Source organism: Heloderma suspectum, chromosome 3 (genome assembly GCF_057233095.1).
Source record: "Heloderma suspectum isolate Gila_16-S chromosome 3, 16-S_ref, whole genome shotgun sequence".
In the NCBI taxonomy this organism is placed as follows: Eukaryota; Metazoa; Chordata; class Lepidosauria; order Squamata; family Helodermatidae; genus Heloderma; species Heloderma suspectum.
Genome location: NC_139460.1, coordinates 37,569,732 through 37,591,796, shown reverse-complemented (window position 1 = coordinate 37,591,796; position 22,065 = coordinate 37,569,732). Strand labels below are relative to the sequence as shown.

The 22,065-nt window shown below is 44.7% G+C and overlaps 1 protein-coding gene across 3 annotated transcripts in view; it reads right to left on the bottom strand.

Annotated features, from left to right (window-relative positions):
• Positions 1-22,065, bottom strand: part of MTUS2 (microtubule associated scaffold protein 2) — a 355,312-nt gene that overhangs the window by 298,756 nt on the left and 34,491 nt on the right. For all 3 annotated transcript variants that reach the window (XM_084841649.1, XM_084841650.1, XM_084841651.1), the window contains one exon: positions 20,458-20,664. In XM_084841649.1, coding sequence (XP_084697775.1) covers positions 20,458-20,664 — 207 coding nt within the window. The remainder of the gene's footprint in view (positions 1-20,457; positions 20,665-22,065) is intronic.

The following is a 22,065-nucleotide window of genomic DNA, read 5'->3' as shown; positions in this document are numbered from 1 at the left end:
AATTCCTGGAGGAGAAGACTATCAATGGCTACTAGTCTTGATGGCTATGTGCTACCTCCAGTGAGCCTATGTACACCAGTTGCTGGGGAACATGGGTGGGAGGGTGCCATTACACTCATGTCCTGCTTTTGGGTTTCCCACAGGCAGCTGGTTGGCCACTTGGACCCTTGGTCTGATCCAGTATGGCTCTTCTTAATTTCTTGGAACCCTTTTTCTGAGCTGATCCAAGGCCCAGAAAAATGTCAACTCCCAAAAGCCCTTGCTGTCCACCCCACAAACAGCTGCCCCAATTTCCTTTCCTTGCCTGTCAAGTGGCAATGGTGAGAGAAGCAGGAGCAACAGTACCCAGGGAGAAGGCAGGAGAGAGGGGCATCTCTTTCCTCCCTCTCTGTCGCCCTGGAATGCTGAGTAGCAATGTTCTGAAGTGCAAGGCCTGAGGTCCCCTGGGAGATGTAGTCCTTGCAAATGCTACTGAAGTTTAAAATTAAAATTAATCAGTGGCTGGATGATGGGGAGACAAGAAGGGGTGATTTTTGTCTTCTAACTTTTCCTGCTTCATTTTTCTTCTTTCTTGCAGTTTGAATTACTTTTGCTACAGCTTGCTTGGCTAGCATCTTCCATCTGAGCTCCCTCTTTTTCTTTTCTTTTTTCTTTTCTAAAAACTGTGGTGAATTATCGAATCTTCAAAGAAGTCACCATCGGTATTCTGATGACCCCAGAGAGAAGTACAACTCTGTTATTTCTACAAGACAAAAGAAAGTTCTCCAATCCTAAGGAGCATCTTTTAGGGCCTGGTGGAACACTGTCTCTGGAGTGAACGGGGTGGCCTTTTACAGAGGATTGTCCTCTGTTTGAAGGGCTGTTTGGTCCAGATTATTCCAGATTAAAAGTAAAGAACCATAGCAACTGTTGCCCACCAACAGCTAGCATCTGGATAACAGACTGAACAGGAGAACACATAGGTCACCTGGTCACAGTCTTCCACCCTAGGGTGAGATGTACTGCATTTCTACTTACAGCCAGTGTGGTGCAGTGGTTAAAGAGTTGGATGAGGTCTGTGGACAGCCAGGTTCTAGTTCCCACTCTGCCATGAAGCTCACTGGGTGACTCTGGGCCACTCACTATCTCTCAGCCTAACCTAAGATGGAGAGGAGTTGCATCCCGTAGGCCACCTTGAGCTGCTTGGAGGAAAGGCAAGATATAAATCTAACAAATAAATAATAATATAATAAATATTCAATTGATGGCAACTATTTCTAGATTTTCATCTATACATATAAATTAGCCTAAAAAAAAGTTATGCAAATTGGAATACTCTTTGGTTTCCTTTTTTAGTGATTCGTGTAAGCATCCTAGATATTAATCCACAGCTTTCACTCCCAACCTTCCAGCTGCTGGTGGCAGCTAGCAGTTGGACCCAGTAGAGGCCTTGCTTACTGTTAAGGGCTTCCCTCCCAGGAGTGGAGGCTGGTGGCTCCAATGTCAGTGGGGTAGTGAATCCACTCTGGATTTCATTCAGAACCAGTCAGAACTCTAAAGGAGCTCTTCACCCCTTGGATAGCTCCTTTAGAGTTCTGACTGGTTCTGACTGAAATCCAGAGGGGATTCACCACCCCACTGACAAGAGAGCCACCAGCCTTCACTGGTCCCAACAAAAAACAAACTGGACTCATACAGATGACCTTCTCCAAAAGGTATCCAATAGCAGCTAGTGCCTCGTGAAACTATTAACTTGAATTTTGTTGCAATTCATTTTTATACAAATGAACGCCACCACCTTCAAACAGGGAATGGGCAACAAGGAAGACAGCCTTCTCGGTGATGGCCCCCCAGTTATGGAATGATCTCCCCGATGAGGCCCACCTGGCACCAACATTGTTATCTTTTCAGCACAGGTCAAGACTTTTCTCTTTTCCCAAGCATTTGGCAGCATATGATGAGTTTTAATTGATCCTGGATTGTTTTATGGGTTGGCTGATCACTCAAAGCTGTTTTTAGATATATGTTGTCTTTGTGTATACTATCTGTTTGCGTGTTCCTTACATTTTTAAATTTTGCATATTGCATTTTTAATGTTTTAACCCTTGTAAACCACTCAGAGAGCTTTGACTGTGGGGAGGTACAGAAAGGTAATATAATGATGATGATGATGATGATGATGATGATGATGATGTTCTGGGTGATGGAGAAGGAGTTACCTGTTTCAGGCTACTATGGTTAAACAGGACTTATTGTTCCCATGTAAACTTAGAGAAACCGCCCACCCCTTACTGACATCACCTGTGACATTAGCTTGAGTGGGTGGATTTGGGATGGGTGGAGCTGATTGGCAACATGATTGCCAGCTCATGGCCACACATAGGGATGTCTGTCACTGGGAAATCTGGTTCTCTTTTTACTTGACAGAGTTCCGTGGCATGGACAGCTCAATTTGTGTTTATAAGCTGAGCTGCAGGCTTTTCTCCAAACTCCAGGAACTTTTTTGCACATATTTTTCCTCTAGGTCCTACTGTTTGCACAAATTTCTGAGCAATTTGCATAACTTATGGCTGAATTTGCACAAATTGTCCAGAAATTTGCACAAATTGTCCAGAAATTTGCGCAAATTGCTCAGAAATTTTGGAAATTGTGGAACCTGCAAAAAAATGTTCAAAATGCCTGGAAAATCCATGAACTGGCCTGACTCGCTGAAGATTGAGTCAAGCACCACAGCAGGAACAAAATCCCACGGGGCCAAACCTAGGAAAACCCATCGAACTCCACCCCTCAGACAGATTTCTCTGACATCCCTAGCCACACAGGAGGAGTATATAGGGGAAGCAGCCAGTAATATACATGTTTATAAGAACTGACAACCTTTGGGTCCTGCAATATATGTAATAAACAAAATGTGGTCTTCTAAATGTATGGCTCTTGCCTGTACTCTTTCAGTTCTACAGTTGCATCCTATTGTTATATTCAGAAGCAAATGCTTTTGCTGATGGTGGACAAACATGCCCTGCTATTGACAAAGCTGAACCTTGCTGAACATGTACAGTATCAAGTACTTGCAGGAAAAAAAATGAGAAACAGTTGAGATTTATTAACTACACAATTAGGCAAGCTTCATCCACAGCAATTTCACCTACCTTTTTGAAACTGAAATTGCTTGACATTTTTCCCAATTATGAAAATCATGCTTCCATGAAAAGGCCTTATTATTAACAGTTTGTTTCCTTCCACAACAATGCATTTAAACATTTACTGCAGGCTAAAAGTCTATAGGGCCACATAACTGGATATGCATTGTTGGCTGTTTCTAACGCAACACTTCTGGGGGAGGTATAGGACTGGCATGAGAGGTTTATGAATACACTGACTGCTCTTTCTCAGGCAATATCTGTTACTTCATCTTTACTTGCGTGCTTGGAAGAGACTGAAGGAAGTCCACAGATCACAGAGGCATCTCAATGGTACAAGTGAATTTAGGATCTTATAAAAAAAAACACTCAACTAGGACATTGTATTATATCTTCTAAAAGACTTGAACAGTAGTTTAGACTTGACACAGGTTGGATACATACATATACATATACATATACATATACATGATATACATATACATATAAATACATACATGCTACACTCTTGCAGAACTCCAGGGATGCATGCATTTTACACAGGGTTTGGCTTGCAGTGAATGACGTAACTGCCTGGAGACTTAAGGTGTTTGGTTTTTTTTAAGTATTTGCATTTATTTACAAACTAGCAAACAGACCAGGCTTCGCCCGGATTGGAATACCCCTTAATATAATGAAGTGAAGCCTTCAAGCAAACTTGCACAGCTGTTAGAGTTGGACACATTGTGCTGCCTCATATAAGTGAAGCCATGTGCACTGGCATCCCTAGGCACAGCCCCTCCCAGGGTGCACATTTAATGAATCACCAAGCCTCTCCACAGCAGCCATTTTGTGAGAGTGCCACAACAGTCCCTCAAAAGTCAAAATGTGCCCACTGATCCTAAAAGTTTGGGGTCCCCTGTGAAAATGATCAGCAGTCAGAGGAAGGGTATTGCCATCAGAAGACCTATGGAGGATAGAGGTGCCAGTAACCATGTCTACCATGTTGCCTACCCCTGGTTTGGCAACATAGGTTGCCAAACCCTAGGGTTGGCGGAGAATTTCTCCCCGAAACTTCGGGGGGCCGAGCGCCAACGTGTTCGGCCCCCCGAACAAGTTTCGGGGAGAAATTCTCCACACACCCCCGCCCCCCGCACCTCCCCCGGGATGGGACTTACCTTTCCCGAATGTCCCTCCCGGCGGCGGGTCCTGGCGGCGGTTCGTCGGGTCTTTGTCAGGGGCGGGGGCTGCAGCCAATCTTTCGACCGGCTGCTGCCGCCACCATTCCAATAAAACTAAAAAAAAAAACCCACGCCCCCATGATAGGCTACGTGACGATTAACGTAGCCTATCATGGCTAGATTTGCAAAGTCAGCCGTGATAGGCTACGTAAATCGTCACGTAGCCTATCACGGGTGACTTTAAAAAAAAAGCGCGTACGCAAATGGCGGCCCCCATAGGGAGCCGCCATTCACGTTCCTTATTTGGTCGCTGTAGTCTACGTAAAGATTACGTAGACTACGGCGAAAATAAGGGCAACGCTATTTGCGTTGCCCTTATTTTTGCCGTAGTCTACGTAAAGATTTACGTAGACTACAGCGACCAAATAAGGAACGCGAATGGCGGCTCCCTATGGGGGCCGCCATTTGCGTACGCGCTTTTTTTTTAAAGTCACCCGTGATAGGCTACGTGACGATTTACGTAGCCTATCACGGCTGACTTTGCAAATCTAGCCATGATAGGCTACGTTAATCGTCACGTAGCCTATCACGGGGGTGTTTTTTTTTAAACTTTTTATTTCACGGCCGGGCGAGGCGAGGCGCCTCCTCCCCAGCCTGAATTTCGGCCAGGCAAGGCGGGAAGCCTCCCCCCCGGCCTGAATTTCGGGGGGAGAGCAGCGAAGTGCCTCCCCCCCACCGCGAAAAGCTACGAGACCAGGTAAATGACTTTTGTGCACCCCTACCAAACCCCGAGTTTCCCAGCTTTTCCATGGCTTTTTCCATTCAAAAAGGTTCACAGAAACATAGAATAGTAGGGTTGGAAGAGGCCTATAAGACCATCGAGTCCAGCCCCCTGCTCAGTGCAGGAATCCAAGTCAAAGCATCCTGACAGATGGCTGTCCAGCTTCATCTTGAATGCCTGCAGTGTAGGTCATTGGTTCCATTGTCATGTTGCTCTAACAGGAAGTTTTTCCTGATGTTCAGCCAGAATCTGGCTTCCTGTAACTTGAGCCCATTATTTCGTGTCCTGCCTGGGATGACTGAGAAGAGATCCTGGCCTTATTCTCTGTGACAACCTTTCTAGTACTTGAAGAGTGTTATCGTATCTCCCCTCAGTCTTCTCTTCTCAAGGCGAAACATGCCCAGTTCCTTCAGTCTCTCCTCATATGGCTTTATTTCTAGTCCTCTGATCATCTTTGTTGCCCTCCTCTGAACCCTCTACAGCTTGTCTGCATCCTTCTTAAAGTGTGGCACCCAGAACTGGACACAGTATTCAAGATGAGGCCTAACCAGTGCTGAGTAGAGGGGAACTAGTACTTCCCGGGATTTGGAAGCTATACTTCTACTATTGAAGCCCCAAATAGCATTTGCCTTTTTTGCAGCCACATCACATTGTTGCTCATATTCAGCTTGTGATCGACAACAATTCCAAGATCCTTCTCGCTTGTGGTATTTTTGAGGCAAGTATCGCCCATCTTTTATCTGTGCATTTGGTTTCTTTTTCCTAGGTGCAGAACTTGGCATTTATCCCTATTACATTTTATTCTGTTGTTTTCTGCCCAGCACTCCAGCCTATCAAGATCACTTTGAATTCTGTTTCTGTCTTCCAAGGTATTAGCTATCCCGCCCAATTTTTGCGTAGGGATGTACGAAAGTGACTTACCTTTTAACGAAATTGATTCGAGGTTGGGGGGGAGGCGCTCTGTCCCTCCCACCGAAATTCTGGCCGGGGGGGAGGCGCTCCGTCCCTCCCCCCCAAATTCTGCCCGGGGGGGGAGGCGCTCCGTCCCTCCCCCCCGAATCCTGGCCGGCCGGGTTCGCAGATGGCGGCGGCCGTAGCAGCCGCCGTTTGCATCCGTGCAGTCACCCGTGATAGGCTACGTAAATGTTTAAGTAGCCTATCACTTATGGGCGCCGCCATTTGCGTACGCGTGTTTGTGTGTGTGTTTTTTTACTCAGCCGTGATAGGCTACATAAACATTTACGTAACCTATCATGGTGTTTTTTAAAATTTAGCCGTGATAGTCTACGTAAATCTTTACATAGCCTATCACGTTTGTTTTTGTTTTTTTTTTACTTGGAAATGGCGGTGGCGGCAGCTGGTCAGAAGACCGGCCGCTGTAGCCACTGCCGCCGTAGCCACCGCCAGAGCCGCCGCTGCCGCCAGGAAGATTCGCCGAAGGTAAGTCCCGTCCCAGGGGGGCGGGGGGGCAGACCGTTTCACCACCGATTTCGGGGGGCCGAATGCGCTGGCATTCGGCCTCCCCGAGATTCGTGGCGAAATTCTCTGACATCCCTAATTTTGTGTCATCTGCAAATTTGATCAGCATTCCCTGCACCTCCTCCTCCAAGTCATTAATAAAAATGTTGAAGAGCACTGGGCCCAGTACCCCGCTCGTTACCTCTCCCCAGTTTGAGAAGATCCCATTGATAAGCACTCTTTGAGTCTAATCATGTAGCCAACTGTGGATCCACCTGATTGTTGTTTCATCTAGCCCACTTTTAGCTAGTTTGCTCATCAGGATATCATGGGGCACTTTGTCAAAAGCTTTGCTGAAGTCGAGGTATATATGCCCACAGCATTCCCACAGTACAGCAGGGAGGTTACCTGATCAAACAATGAGATCAGATTTGTCCAGCAGGATTTGTTCTTGACAAATCCATGTTGGCTTCGAGTAATCACTGCATTGTTTTCAAGGTGCTTACAGATTGACCATATGCCTATCGATCTCAAGCTGCAATCGTGCCCCTTCAGCCTGTACTTCGCCTTTGCCAGGGAGGTCATAGACCCTCTTTTGGGAGAAGACTGAGCCAAAGTAGGAATTGAGCACTTCTGCCTTTTCCTTGTGTTCTGTTATAATTTTGCCATCCTTATTTAATAGCTGAACCACCATGTCTTTCCTCTGTCTTTTACTATGCACATCTCTGAAGAAAGCCTTTTTGTTGCTTTTAGCATCCCTCGCTAACCTCAGCTCGTTCTCAGCTTTAGCCTTTCTGACGCCATCCCTGCAATTCTGTGCTACCTGCCTGTACTCTTCCTTTGCAGCTTGGCCTTCCTTCCACTTCCTGTATGTGTCCTTGTTTGTTTTCAGGTCATCTCTAAGCTTTTTGTGAAGCCACATTGGCTTCTTCTGTTGTCTTCCACCTTTTCTTCTTGTTGGAATTGTTTGTGATTGTGCCTTGAGGATTTCCTTTTTTAGAAGCTCCCACCCATCTTGGACTCCTGTTCTCATCAGAGTCACTTGCCATGGGACCTTACTGATCATTGTTCTGAGTTTATTAAAATTGGCTTTCCTAAAATCCAGGGCACATGTTTGGTTACATTCAGCTTTTGCTTCCTTTAGAACCAAGAACTCAAGTACAACATGGTCGCTTTCTCCCAGAGTTCCCGTAACTGCTACTTGATCACTAAGTCATCTCTGTTGGTTAGGATCAAGTCAAGGATAGCCAATCCTCTAGTTCTTTCCTCTACTTTCTGTAGGAGGAAATTATCAGCAACACAAGTCAGTAATCTGTTGGAGGGGCCATGTTTTGCAGAATTTGTCTCCCAACAAATATTGGGGAAATTGAAGCCCCCCATTACTACTACATCATGCTTCCTTGAAACCTTGGCAATTTGTTTTTCAAAAGTTTCATCCTCATCTTCACCTTGATTGGGTGGCTGGTAGTAGACTCCGACCACCATGTTCCTTTTATTCTTTGCTCCATTTATTTTAACCCAGATGCTCTCGATGGGGCTACCAAGCTCCTCCTCCTGTATTTCTGTGCAGAGATATGTATTTTAACATATAGTGCAACTCCACCTCCCTTTCTGTTCCTCCTGTTCTTTTTGAACAAGTCATATCCTTCAATTGCTGTATTCCAGTCATGGGGGTCATCCTACCAAGTCTTAAGTCTTATGACTATCGAGTCATAATTTCCCTCCTGTATTAAGAGTTCAAGTTCATTCTGTTTGTTTTCCATACTCTGGGCATTAGTGTATAGACATCAAAGACCATGTGCTTTATAGTCTGGCTTTCTTCCTACATGTTTCTGAAGACTATTATTGGGTGCTATTAGAGCTGTTCTCTCCATTCTGGTGCAAGAGCCTTCATCCATTGTTACCCCTAACTTTACATCTCCCTCCCTTGTAGGATTCAGTTTAAAGCCCTTGAAGTTCTTCATGCTGTGGTCAAACATTCTTCCCAGCCTTTGTGAGGTGCAACCCATCCCTTGCCAACAGTCCATCTTCCAGGAAGTATAGCCTGTGGTCCTAGAATTCAAATCTCTCATGCCAGGACCACCTTCGTAGCCAGTCGTTCACCCGGAGCATTTTTCTTTCCCTTTCTGTCCCTATTCTAACTACTGGAAATGCTTCTCCTTAGTTACCGGCAGTAAGAGCTCTAAGCAAAAATATGCTGGTATTTTTGGCAATTTAGGCTCCACCCCTTTCCCTTTGGCTCCACCCCTTTTCCCTTTGGCCGCACCCACAGTGGAATGCAGCCTCCAAGGACTTCTCCAAAACTGAATTCGGTCCTCAGGCCGAAAGAGTTTAAATACCCCTGATCTAGGGCAGCATTCTGCTTTAAACAGGTGCCAGCGAGATGTGTCGGTATGTTTTCAAACAGGGCATGAAGGTGATTGCCTTCTCTGACATTTAGAAGTTTTGCACCCAGTACGTAGAAGTTCTATTGGGATAGCATTGCGTAGCGAGAGAGAGAGAGAGAGCAATGTATTCCCAGCGTATTTCCATTTTACATGTCTTCATTCATTAGTCCGTTCCATTCTATCTCTGCATCAATCTGTTATAATTTTTTTTTAAATGAACAGTCACTTTATTTTTTAATGTGCTTCCCCCAGACACACAGACACACAGACACACACACACTATGAATTTTAACCGCAGTTCTGAAAGGATTTAAACCTAAAATATGCATCTTTACATGCATTTTTGTACCTTTTTTGAGGAGAGAACTTTAGGGCTTCTGGGAGGGCTTCTGCCCTGAAAGGTGGCCAAGAAATGTTTTAAACAAACAAACAAATCTCACAATTTGGAGAGGTGCAACAAGCAAAGGAGAACTGCATTCTGATCTTTGTATTAGTCTGGGAAGTGTGAATGAGAATAGTTCACTTAAATACATAGACCAAACAAAACCCTCAAGCATAGCTATCAAGACTAGCCAATTTAAGATTGAAGTTTTTCTCTGAAACTCACTGAGAGAGGCAACCTCAGATGCTGCCCCCCCCCCCACACACACACAGACACAGTTCTTTTGGAAGGCCTGAAAAAAATTCTCCATATTTCCAGTGCCAGGGGCCTTACTGGGAACAAACAGCGGCCACTTTTAGAAGTTTTTTTCACAAACTTCACAGTCAAACCTATTTATACATCTCTGTACATTTCTAAAACAAAAGGAAACAGAAACTTAACACCATTCGTCACATTCTTACAAATTAGCAAAACATAACTAATGTCCATACTAGAAAAAAATCAAATAAATGTTTCATACTATGTTCTTAAAGTGTACTGAGTATTACATATGGTTATAGAGAGTTTTGAATCTTCAAGTTCAGTATAGTGCTCCATTCCTTGATAAGCTTGTTGTCCATTTGTCTGACATCTCTACATCTGACTACATCTGTTAATTTGATCATATACACATATCCCATATCTGTTATAACTAATCTGATATTAATGGGATGTTCTTTCCCAATAGGGAATAATGGATATTCTTGCCACGGTAAGAAGATTTTTAATTTCTGTGAACTGCCCAGAGAGCTTCGGCTATTGGGCAGTATAGAAATCAAATAAATAAATAAAATAATAAATAAGATCGATAGTAATTTCCTTATAATCTTTTAGAATTATTGATTTCACAAACAAAATAATGCAATTAATGGGCCCAGAGGAACCCATTTCCTCTCTATGAGAGAGAACTGCCTCCCAAAAGTGGATAAGGACATGTACGGTAGATGCAGCAGAGTAGACTCATTGAAATGAATGGGACTTAAGTCTTATTCATTTCAATGGGTCTACTCTACATTCAACTAGCATTGGATACTAACATATGTCTGCATGTATTGCATCATGCCATCAACCTATCATTAACTAATCTCAGTGGAATAGGGTGCCATCTAAATAACAGCTTATAAAAACGTACTTTAAGTCTCTCAATTAATGTTAGCTGTGGTACCAAATTCCAAACCCATTTCCAACTCGCTACAGCCTTTACTCTTGGGAAAGCTGGTAGCAACCCTTTGATCATTCTGGGTTGTCTTTTTCATTTACTTAAAAATATTTCCATCTCTCACTCATACATACAGTATGGAACATCAAGGGGGAGTCATTTATTATTCCAATATCAACTCAGATTAATCATCTGCCAGAGATATATGCATGCGGGTAATCTGTCTGGAGATGACAAATTAGCCTCAGGTTAGTTAGGGTGGTCCCTGGTGTGAGAAGAAAGATTGTATCCCCTCCTCCATAAGTATAGATGGTTTTCATAAGGTAAGATTCTTACTGTGTGAAAGCAAAAGGGGATGGGGGGGGAGGGGGGACTGAAACTAGGCTCTGCTTCTCCTCCGGAATATCTGATTGGTGAGATTTGAGAGAGGGAGAGAGAGAGACCTACATTTACCCAGCTCCAGATATTTAAGTTAGTGCTGGGGCAAAATATTTTGCTCAGAAATTTTCATAAATTTGGGGGAGAGGGAGAAAATACTACCCAAAGATTGGATAACTGAATCTGAAGAATTTTCATTGTATCTCAAATAGAAAGTGGTTGAGGGTTCTTGCTTTCCTTTTCCTTATTTTATTTATTTACAGCATTTATAAACTGCTCTAAAAATATTCCCAAGCAGTGAAAAATGGAAAAAATAACTAAATGTCAAAATTCAAGAGGATAAAAATATTTAAAATAAGATTATGACAATAAAATGATGGCTGGTTTTTTACTCGTGGCAGGCTTGTTTAAATAAAAATGTATTTTGCAGAAGGCCAAAAACAGACCAACCTGGCAGGAAATTCCACAGAGAGGGAGCCAATACACTAAATGCTCTACTCTGAGTTAGGGATGTCAGAGAAATTCGCAATGGAATCAAATGAGTCTGGATTTCTATGAATCTCTGACTTGCAGATTCTGCAGTGGACCAGCTTTTCCCAAGTCGCATGGATTCCACAGACTTGCGGTCCAGTTTTTTTACTTTCTGGAATTTTACACAACTTTAGCTGTAGAAAAATATGTAAAATAATAATTAAAAAAATTGATCAAAAATCTGCATTTCCCACATAAGCCAAAGCATGAAAATGCACATTTTGGGGGGGATTTGCGCATTTGGGGGGTTGCACACTGAGGGAGATTTGTACATTTTTGCCAGTGCAAATTTGCACAAATGCAAACCTGCACAAATTCGGGAAATTAAAAAAAACCCAGTTCCATCAATGAGTGGATGATGGAACGAAAGGCACCTGACAGTCAGTGAAATGCAGACAGAACCGATTTTATAAAATTCATACATTCCTACTCTGAGTGGACTCTAAACAGACCTCTAAACATATGGAACCACCAGGAACACCTCATCCAATAACCTCAGTGACTGGACAGGGTGGTAGGGGAGAAAGCGCCCTCTCAAGTATCCTGGGCCCAAATTGTTTAGAGCTTCTTACACCAGTAACAAAACCTTAAACCCGGCCTGAAGCAAATAGGCAAGCAGTGTGCAGTTCCTGCAGCAAATGTGTTACATGCTGAAAAGGGGCAGCCTCTGCCAACAGTCCCTGACAATACCCGCTCTCTGGAACATGCTCCCCATTGGCTAGTGGTGTAGTGGAGCCAGGGCTCTCAGGGATGCAATGCCGCACTTTTTGGGATGGCGGAGAATTCCGCCACGGATTTCAGTGAGGCCGAATGCACTGGCATTCAGCCCCCCGAAGCCCATGGTGGAACAGCCTCCCACCCCCCGCTTACGAAGCTTACCTGGGGTGGATGACCAGCAGCAGTGGTGGCTCCAGCGGCGGCTCCGATGGCGGCGGCTGGTCTCTCAGCCAGCTCCTGCAGCTGCAAATGGAGGCAGTCATAGCAGCCACCATTTGCATCCTGCCAGGCTGCCGTAAATACATAAGTATTTACGTAGCCTATCACGGCAAAGAGCAGGGACGCAAACGGCAGCCGCTACGCCATTTGCGCCGCTGCTCTTTCCGTGATAGGCTACGTAAGTATTTACGTAGCCTATCACGGTAATGGCAGCCACTACGCCATTTGCATGGCTGCCTTAACTGTGATAGGCTACGTAAATACTTATGTAGCCTATCACGGCAGCCTGGCAGGACGTAAATGGCGGCCACTACAACGGCCGCCATTTGCGGCTGCAGCAGCCCGGCCACAGCCAGAACTACAATTCCCACAGTAGCTGGGGGTGGGGGGAGATGAATGTATTGTTTATATTACAACAAGGAATTTATTGTTTCTCGTTGTAATATATTTGGGGGTGGCTTGGTCTAGGATGGGCAATTAAGCCCCATTCGCTTGACTTGTCCCTGGTAGGGATGGCGGAGAATTCCGCCACGAACTCCAATGAGGCCGGATTCTAAAGAATCCGGGCTCCTGGAGTCCATGGCGGAACAGACCACTCACCTCCGCCACTCCACGAAGTTTGCGCTGGCTGGATCCTACCTGCCGCTGGCTGGGTCCGAGTCCATCCACTCACTCCGCTGCCATCTGCTGCCGGTCTGCAGACACAAATGGTTTACGTAGCCTATCACAGCAAGAAGATTTACATAGCCTATCACAGCAAAGAGCAGGGACGCAAATAGCATCCGCTACACCATTTGCGTCCCTGCTCTTTGCCGTGATAGGCTACATAAAGATTTATGTAGCCTATCATGGCAAAGAGCAGGGGCGCAAATAGTGTCCGCTATGCCGGACGCCATTTGCGTCCGCAGACTGGCAGAGGACAGAAGTCTGGCAGCGGACAGACCCGGCCAGCGGCTCTGCAGACTCGCCATGGAGTGGAGCTGGCCGGGGAGGATTCTGGGGGGATGGAACAGATCACAACCCCCTGCAGGTGCCCCGAAATGGACCAAGCTAGGGAATTCGTACACCCCTAGTCCCTGGTGGAGATGAAAACTGCTAGAACTGGTTTGTGGATGTGGATCAACACAGCTGCTTGCAGTTCTGGACACTCCTTAGGGCATGGCTATGGGGACTGTAATGATGAGCATCTGCACTTCAAAACTGACCACTGCACCACTGATTATCTCACTGTGAGGATCAGAGCCCTCAGTGTTGACCTACCTCTTGATGCAGGCTTTCCCTGAGCAGTTATCCAGCCACCAGTATGATTGTAATCGACAAGTAATGGCCATGCCCGTTCCCCTGCCCCCACCTCTTTCCTGAAACTATAAACATTTGGTAGTTTCACAGGTTTTGTGCAATCCCCCCCCCCCGCACCCTTTCTAAAAGGCTGAAATGCCCCTCCCAAGTCTTACTTACTGGCAGTAAAGGCTTTAAGCTAAAATATGCTGGTATTATTGGCCCTGCCCCCATTTGCCTTCAGCTCCAACCACCACTGAAATGTGGCCCCCAACAGCTTCTCTGAAATGGAATTTAGCCCTCAGGCTGAAAAAGGTTCAACACCCCTGCTGTAAGGCATGAAGAGCACCAGTCATGATAAACGGTAATTATTCCAATGCAATACATAAATATGCAATTTTATTTAGATCACCTTTATTGCTATGTCTCTCACTGCCTTTCACTCCAGATTTCTTTTTATTATCCATTAGCCTTATCAAATGAAAACCTTTTTTTTATATACAAACAACATGCTTCTGTCCACCTACTATACTAATGTAACATGTCATTTAGCATATCCATCAATTATAAGCAAATGCAAGCTGTATAGTGATTAGAACTGAAACACACACAAAATACCCAAACCATGCAATAGTTCTTCCAAGAAAGTATTTTCAGTGCGCTAAAAATGTTTTGCACAATTCTTCAACATACTGATGTTCAGAAAACCGGTCTAGTAATGAGGTGAGGTAAAAGCACCATCTCTAGAGACGCAACAAATGCCAAGGTCTATTTTTGGCCTGGCCATAAATTTGACGTGTGAGCAGTAAAGCTCCTGCAAGTATTACAGTCACAAGTGTGACTCAAATATGAACAGTCCTCAGATATGAACAGAAGGCCTGATTTAAACACAATGTCGGGGCTTCAGAAGGAAAAGTTTCCTGTGTAAGATATCTTGTTCAAAGATACACCAAGTTGCCAGGGATGTCTGGCCCGGTCAGGTGCTGCCCTGGCATGGTAGCACAATATTGCACTTGTGGTGTCGGAGAGCCCAGTTAAAATGTAGGGATGTACAAAACACTTACCTGGTTTCGTCCAGGGACATCCGCAGTGGGGGGGAGGCGCCACCTTTTGTGTCCAGACTCCAGCCAGACTGCCATGATAGGCTACGTAAGTATTTACATAGCCTATCACAGCAGGCCAAAAAAAAAAAAGAACAGCTTACGCAAATGGCAGCGGCAATGATGGCCGCCATTTGCGTTCCCTATTTTTCGCCGTTTTATCTTACGTAAATATTTATGTAGGATATTACGGCGAAAAAAAGGGGGGGAAGCAAATAGCTCCCACTACGCTATTTGCATTCCCCTTTTTTTTGGCCGTAATAGCCTACGTAAATATTTACGTAGGATAAAACGGCGAAAAATAGGGAACGCAAATGGCAGCTGCCATAGCCGCCACCATTTGTGTATGCGTTGTTGTTGTTGTTTTGCTTGCCGTGATAGGCTGTCTAAATACTTATGTAGCCTATCATGGCTATGATCAGGAAGCGAATGGCGGCTGCAGCACAGCTGCCATTTGCAAGTCGGCGCGGACAGCAGCAGGTAAGTGCTCCATTTTGTGCACCTTTCATGGGTTGGGGGCTCCGTTCCGCGTGCTTTTCGTGGGTGGGGGGGCAGGGGCTTCGTTCCACCACAGATTCCGGGGGGCCGAATGCACTGGAATTCGGCCTCTCTGGAATCTGTGGCGGAATTCTCCAACATCCCTATTTAAATGTGAAGCCAGCTGAGCAGAATAGTACCTGGTAGGGTGGCCACTTATACATTGCCAAAAAAGAGGAACTTCATCACCAAAAATGAAGGCAAAACAGGATGCCAATTTGCATAACATTTGCATATGCAAATTTATAGGTGCAAATTTAGAAATAACAAGTATAATTTCAATAGAAATACAATATACTGCATCACAGTGGAGACAACTGAACAGGTGGCCTGTGTCCCTGCTCAGTCTGCTGTCCAGGTGCTAGCTGTGGATGGGTAACTTCAAAGCCCCTCCCTCCTTATGGCTCTTTAACTTCAAACCAGATTTGGACTGAACAGCCTGTCAAACAGGGGACACCTTTAAATAGAGGACTGTCCTCTGCCAGCTAGGGATGAAATCCCTAGAAATCCACAATGGAACCAAATGAGTTTGGATTTTCATGAATCCAACCCACGGATTCCACAGCAGACTGGCTTCCCCCCTGTTGGGTGGATTCCATGGACTTGCAGGCCAGCTTTCTATCTTTCTCAAATATTGTGCAAATTTCATCATAGAAAAATATGCAAAATAAAAAACCAGCCAAAAATGCACATTTCCCCCATAGGCTAAAGCACGAAAATGTACATTTTAAGTGAATTCACGCATTTTTGCATGTGCGCATTTGCACAAATTTGGAAACAAAAACAATACAATTCTGCTGATGGGTGGGGGACAGAACAAAAGGTGCCTGACTATTTGAGAAAAAAAGATGGAATGGATTTTACACAGTCTGTACATCGCTACTGCCAGCTCTCCAAAATAGAGGACTGTCCCCTGTAAAGTAGGATACCTGGACACCCCAGCACCTGGGTAGGTTCTTCTTAATCACCATGAATCACATTTAACTTGGGCCCAATACACTTTCTCTCAAGGGTGTTGTTGGAGCAAAAGCAAATCACTCTTTGTGCGACTCTGGAAATTTAAAAGGGGAGGAGAGTGAAACTTAAAGACACATGTGAGTTTTCTGTCCCAAATATGTCTCAATTAAAGGCAGAACATGTGCAGTCTGCTGATTTAGGCATTGCAAGGCCCATAGCTAGAACTTTCTGTTCTCAGAACAAGCTCCTAAAACTTTACACTATGCTGCAAACTCCAAAGTACAATTCAACCCAATTTAGTGTTCCTTGAATAATTAACAAATACATTCCAATTATCCATAGCTCCTGGTTGAGAAAGGGTTTTCAAAGAGCATTAGGCTGAAAACCTATACTTACTTTTGAGTGGGGATAGGGACAAAATTTGTTCAGTTTGCATCTTAATGCCATCTTTCCGAATGTCACACTTTTGAACCATTATATGAACTGGTACTCATTATGTGAACTGGAACCCCTATCCTTCAAAATAGGGGTCACGTTAGGTCAGGTTTTTCAGGAAGCAAAATGGAAATAGATCAGCACTGTGGAAAGCTTTGAGTGATGTTGGGGCTGGAAGCTAAACAGTGTTATTAGAAGGGAATGGAAGAGCCCCTTTAGCTAAAGTAAATAAGAATAAGAAAAAGAAAAAAAGGTTCTGCCATTATGTGCCTGAAAATTCTACTGCTTATAAAAATGGCACTTGTTGAGCTAACACCCTGAAACATGGCATCCATGATCTACCTGGCAAGGCGTGCAATTGTACAAAATTTCAAATCAATCTAATAAATATTGCCACAAGTACAGCAAGTTAAAAAGTGATGAAAATTGACATATTTGTACATTTTTACTCCAGCCTGTGGCTCATGATATCATATATTTCTTTCAAATTTTGGTGAAAAAAACTGATTGATGTTATTCTGACTAGTCAAGGAGGTGTGCCTTTGGTGAAATTCTGAACAGCAGTTCAAAGGTTCTTAAGCGTTTTCTGCCCCATGAAAGCTTATGGCAACAACTGCTGGCAAAGTTAGATCGGGCATGCTTAGTTTCACTCTGAAGCTAGAAAGCTGCCAGGTTTTCAAATGAATTCTATTACAGAGGGCTTCTGTGTCCAAGGCCTCTTCCTTTAGTTATGGACTGTGACCACTGTCCTGGTCCTGTATTACCTCATATAGCATCAAGCCTTACTGCTAGAAGAGGGCTCCTTCTCACCATTTAACCCATCATGCCAGCTACTGGTATAAACAACAAACTGGAATGGGTAGGGATGTACGAAAATCACTAACATTTCGCGGATTATGCTGATGGTGGGGAGGGAGGCGCTCCGTCCCTCCCCCCGGAATCCTGGCCGGCTGGCTGTGCTCCGCAGGGATTCTGCGGAGCCACCGGCCGGCTCCGCCAGCAGCCAGACATCCGGCCGCTGGCTAGCAGGGACGCAAATGGCGGCAGCCATAGCCGCCGCCGTTTGCGTCCCTGCAGTCAGCCGTGATAGGCTACGATAGGCCATTTGCGTACGTGCGTTGTTGTTGGGTTTTTTTTTAAGTCAGCCGTGATAGGCTACGTAAACATTTACGTAGCCTATCACTTTTTTTAAAAAAACTTAGCCGTGATAGGCTACATAAATCTTTACGTAGCCTATCACGTCTTTTTTTTTTTTTTAACTGGAAATGGCGGCGGCGGCAGCCAGTCGGAAGACCGGCCGCCGCCGCTGCCGAATCGCTGCCAGAGCCGCTGCCGGAGCCGCCGCCGCCAGGAAGATCTGCCCCAGGTAAGTCTCGTCCCGGGGGGGAGACCATTCCGCCACCGATTTTGGGGGGCCGAATGCGCTGGCATTCGGCCTCCCTGAGATCAGTGGCGGAATTCTCTGACATCCCTAGGAATGGGTCAATTCATAGGAGGATTCGTCTAGCAAAAGATAATGCTCAGATGCTTCATAAGACAATACAGAACCAGGACAATGCAACAAGGGAGAGGGCCTTCTCAGTGGTGGTCCCCCATTTGTGGAATAATCTCCCTGACGAGGCCCGCCTGGCACCAACATTGTCGCCTTTTCGGTGCCGGGTTAAAACTGCCCTCTTCTCTCAGGCATTTGGCGGCATATAAAGAGTCTCTTTGATTGCCTCTGGCTGATTGTCTCCGGTCTTCACCTGATAGTGAACACTGGTAAGGGAAGTTCACCCTTAGGAGTGAATTACTAGGGATGCATGAGAATTTCCTTTTTGCTAGCAAAACATGTGAGCACACCCTGTTCAAAGGTCTGAACACAAGTGGAAACACGCGTCTGCCGAAAATGTTCGCAAATCGCCAGACATGATTTGCACAAATTTTCCAGTTTTCTTTTGTGCAAATTTCCCATGTAGACTGAATCAGCCTACTTTAAACTATGGAGGACAGTTGCGCAAATAAGGAAATTTGCACACAGTTGGGGGAAGCTGTGCAAATTTCAGGTTTGATTGCTACTCAATTTGCACAATTTTCCCATCCGCGCAAAGCAAGCAGTGATCGCAAATGCGGACAAGAATTGGGTGTGAGACGAGCACCAAGCCAATGTTCGGAGAATCCTAGCAATCTTGAACATTGCCCATTTGCCCATCCCTATGAATCAGATGAGGTAGGCATTGTAACAGAGAAGGCCCTGCTCCTCACTCTCACAGATTTTGTGTGGCTAAGACTGCAGTCATATATACCCCCTTCCAGGGAGTAAGCCCCACTGAATGCATGTTCCATCATTTACAATGCAAGGCGATATACATCTACTTGGAAGTAAGTCCCATTGAATTCAGTGGGGCTTACTTCCAAGTAGACACATATCAGCTTGCACTGTAAATGATGGAACATGAAGCCAGGCCTCTGTGGCAGCCCTTTACCAATGACAGCTCTCTCGAGGCACAACAGTTTCCCACTTGCAAGGTGCTTTTAGTGTTGCCCAGGTGGCTACTCAGACATCTTGCATGGCCTGTCTGTCTCCAGTAAAATGCTTTCCATCAACAGGGGCCGGAGTACTCCTCCTTGCACTCCAGCTTGGCTGGAGATATTTCATTTGTGCTGTCGAAGTAGCTTCCCCCTCCCTCCCGCTGCCTCTTTAAACCTTTCCCCACGCATCGTACAGTGTGCGACAGACCGCTGCAATAGTGCCGTGAAGTCATTAGCATATATTTGTATTTCAGTACAGCTGCTCAGCTTAGTGAACCCACGTGGCTCCACTGATCACTAAATCGACTGTGTAAGTGTAAGGAAGTCCTTGGGACTGGTTGTGGCCTATTTTTTTGTTTTTGTTTTATTTATTGTAATTCATTTAAAATTAACATAAACACTGAAAGATTTAGGACTCTGCAGCATCCAAAAGCCTCTGGCATTTTATGCAAGCTGGCACCTTCAATCTGAACCACTTCAAGAGTGATAACAGTTGCTTTGAAATTGACACGGTTCATGCAGAAGCTGGTCTTCAAAGAGAAGAACCACCATTAAAAAATAAATGAATCCCACAATCCCTGCTTGTATTCCAAGCCCATGGCACGTGTACTTCCTGCGAAGAATGCACTGTGCAGTTATTTTGTACTTAATAAAATTAACATTAGCTACAGAAAATAGGATTTGAGGTGACATTTCAAGCAAGGGTTCTTTGCTGCAGTTGAAAAGGAGACCATGGAAGCAGAAGCCGAAGAAGAAGAAGAAAAGAGAGCAAAATTTTGATCCTATTTTAGATCCCTAGCATGATTTTATTAGTTTCCTAAACCAAGCTCGGCTCACTAGACCAAGGAGATATCCAGAACAAGAGACAACCAGAAAGAATAGACTGCTTATTTCACATAACCTTTCCCTGAAGTGCCCATATGTTATGGCTGTGGCATGCTGACACAGGACATCTACTTGTGCTTATTTACTTACATCAGCTTGGAAGAGGGATAATTCGTCAAAAAGGTGAAAAGAAAAAGAAAGAAAATGCAGAACTGCATGAGATGCATTTCCTCCCCACAAGCAACCTGGAGAGTAAAACCCTATCTGAGCAATTTATCATCAGGAATTATTCATCCATCGTTATGTCATAGAAATTCAAAAGTAAGCAATGGGCATTCTGCACCCATGGAAATGTGTATTGGGAAATACTATTAACAGCATCATAGTGAGGACTAAATTTTTCCTTTCATTCTCCCCTCCCCCTCCCTGTCTCTGCAACGTAGCTAAGTAATATCTGCGATCAGAATAATATTGTCTGACTTACGGTTGGCTGTCCTGCTTTGATCACTCTGGATGCTGTCATTGGATTGGTTGCTTGAGATTGAGGAGACACTCGAGCTCCGGACAAAACCAAATGCTGCCAGTTTAGCGGCAGGCAATCGCGAATAACCAGGAGGGCGCAGTCCAGATTGACATGGTTTTGGAAGATTTGACTTTGTAGCATTTGGATTTGGGCCTTTTTTAATATCAACTGAAAAAAATAAAATAAAAAATGTTATAAGAAACATTTCAAAATGTGGGTATGTCATAGGAGGATGGCAGGAAAAAAAAAACAAGAATTGCTTATCGAAAATGAGCAGTCTTTAGATCTAAATGGGGTAATTTTCTCTTGGCCTTTTCCAAAAGGGGATTGTGGTAGAACTGCCCCATGGTTGTATTAATCTGAACACAGTGTTAAAGGTTTATAGCTTCTCCATACACTGTAGGTTGCCTGGTGGGTGGGTGAGTGGCTGAGTGCCTGGGGGCGTGTGATTGGTCAGTGAGAATGCTGATGGGAGGGGGAGTTAGAGTGAATTAGAGTGAGTTAAGAGAGGCAGTTGGATGACAGAAGAGAGATGAGGAGGGTGAGAGGGATTTGATTAAATATCTCCTGGGGATAAGGAGAGGTGGTTAGTGGTTTTAGGCCTTACTTTAGCATACGGTTAGGTTAAGAGAAGTCTTCTTTTGACGTTCAGTCTGTATAATAATCTAAATAAATTATTTTGAGCCTTTTACATCGAGTCTGTACTGAAGTCTTCATCACGCTACTTAACCTAGGGAGAAGTTTAAAAAGGGCACAACTCTCACACACAAATATATGCCAGGAGTATAAGAAAGGCGGTAAAAGGCAGAAACCTGAGGTGGGTGGGAATAGCCTGCCTAGGTGGAAGCAAAGATGAACCACCCCCACCCTGTCTTGAGGGACCGAAGGCTTGGGGCTCCTTCACACGGAGCTTTTATCCTGCTAAAGGATTTTAGATTGCTGACTCACAGAAGTTTGCGGGTCCTTTTCATGATGTCGTTAACCTCCAGGGCACATCCAGAGGTATTTCCTGGTTTTTCTGTCTCAGACAGGTCTTGAACTAATGAACCATTTTTTAAACTCAGAATGTAACACAATTAAAACAGCCACTAGATGGCACTGTTTTATTGAAGTCTATGGAACACTGAAAATTAAAAGCTTCCCCTCTCAGCAATCACATGGTCATTGTCTGGGAGTCAGCAATAAACGCAGAAAGGCTCTAGAACGGGAGGATGGCAGGGGTTTTCTTTAGTGTAAAGGCAGCCTAGGTGAAGAGGGGAGGGGATTTTGTCAGAGGGATCATTAAAAAAAAACCCTCTAGTGGATTAAAAAAAATGTAAATCAACTGTACTTGTGAAATTAAATTTTTTAGCACAGGGGTGCAAAACCTCAGGCATGGGGGCCCAATACAGCCCTCTAAAGTTCCCCCAAAGGCCCCACCCCTTTCCCCCAACCATCAACTGTTTGATGGTTTCCTGGCCTTTGCGCAATTCCCTCCCCCACCCCATTCTAAAAGGATGGAATGATTCTCCTCAAGCCTTAATTACTGGCAGTAGGAGCTTGAAGCTACAATATGCTGGCATTTCTGGA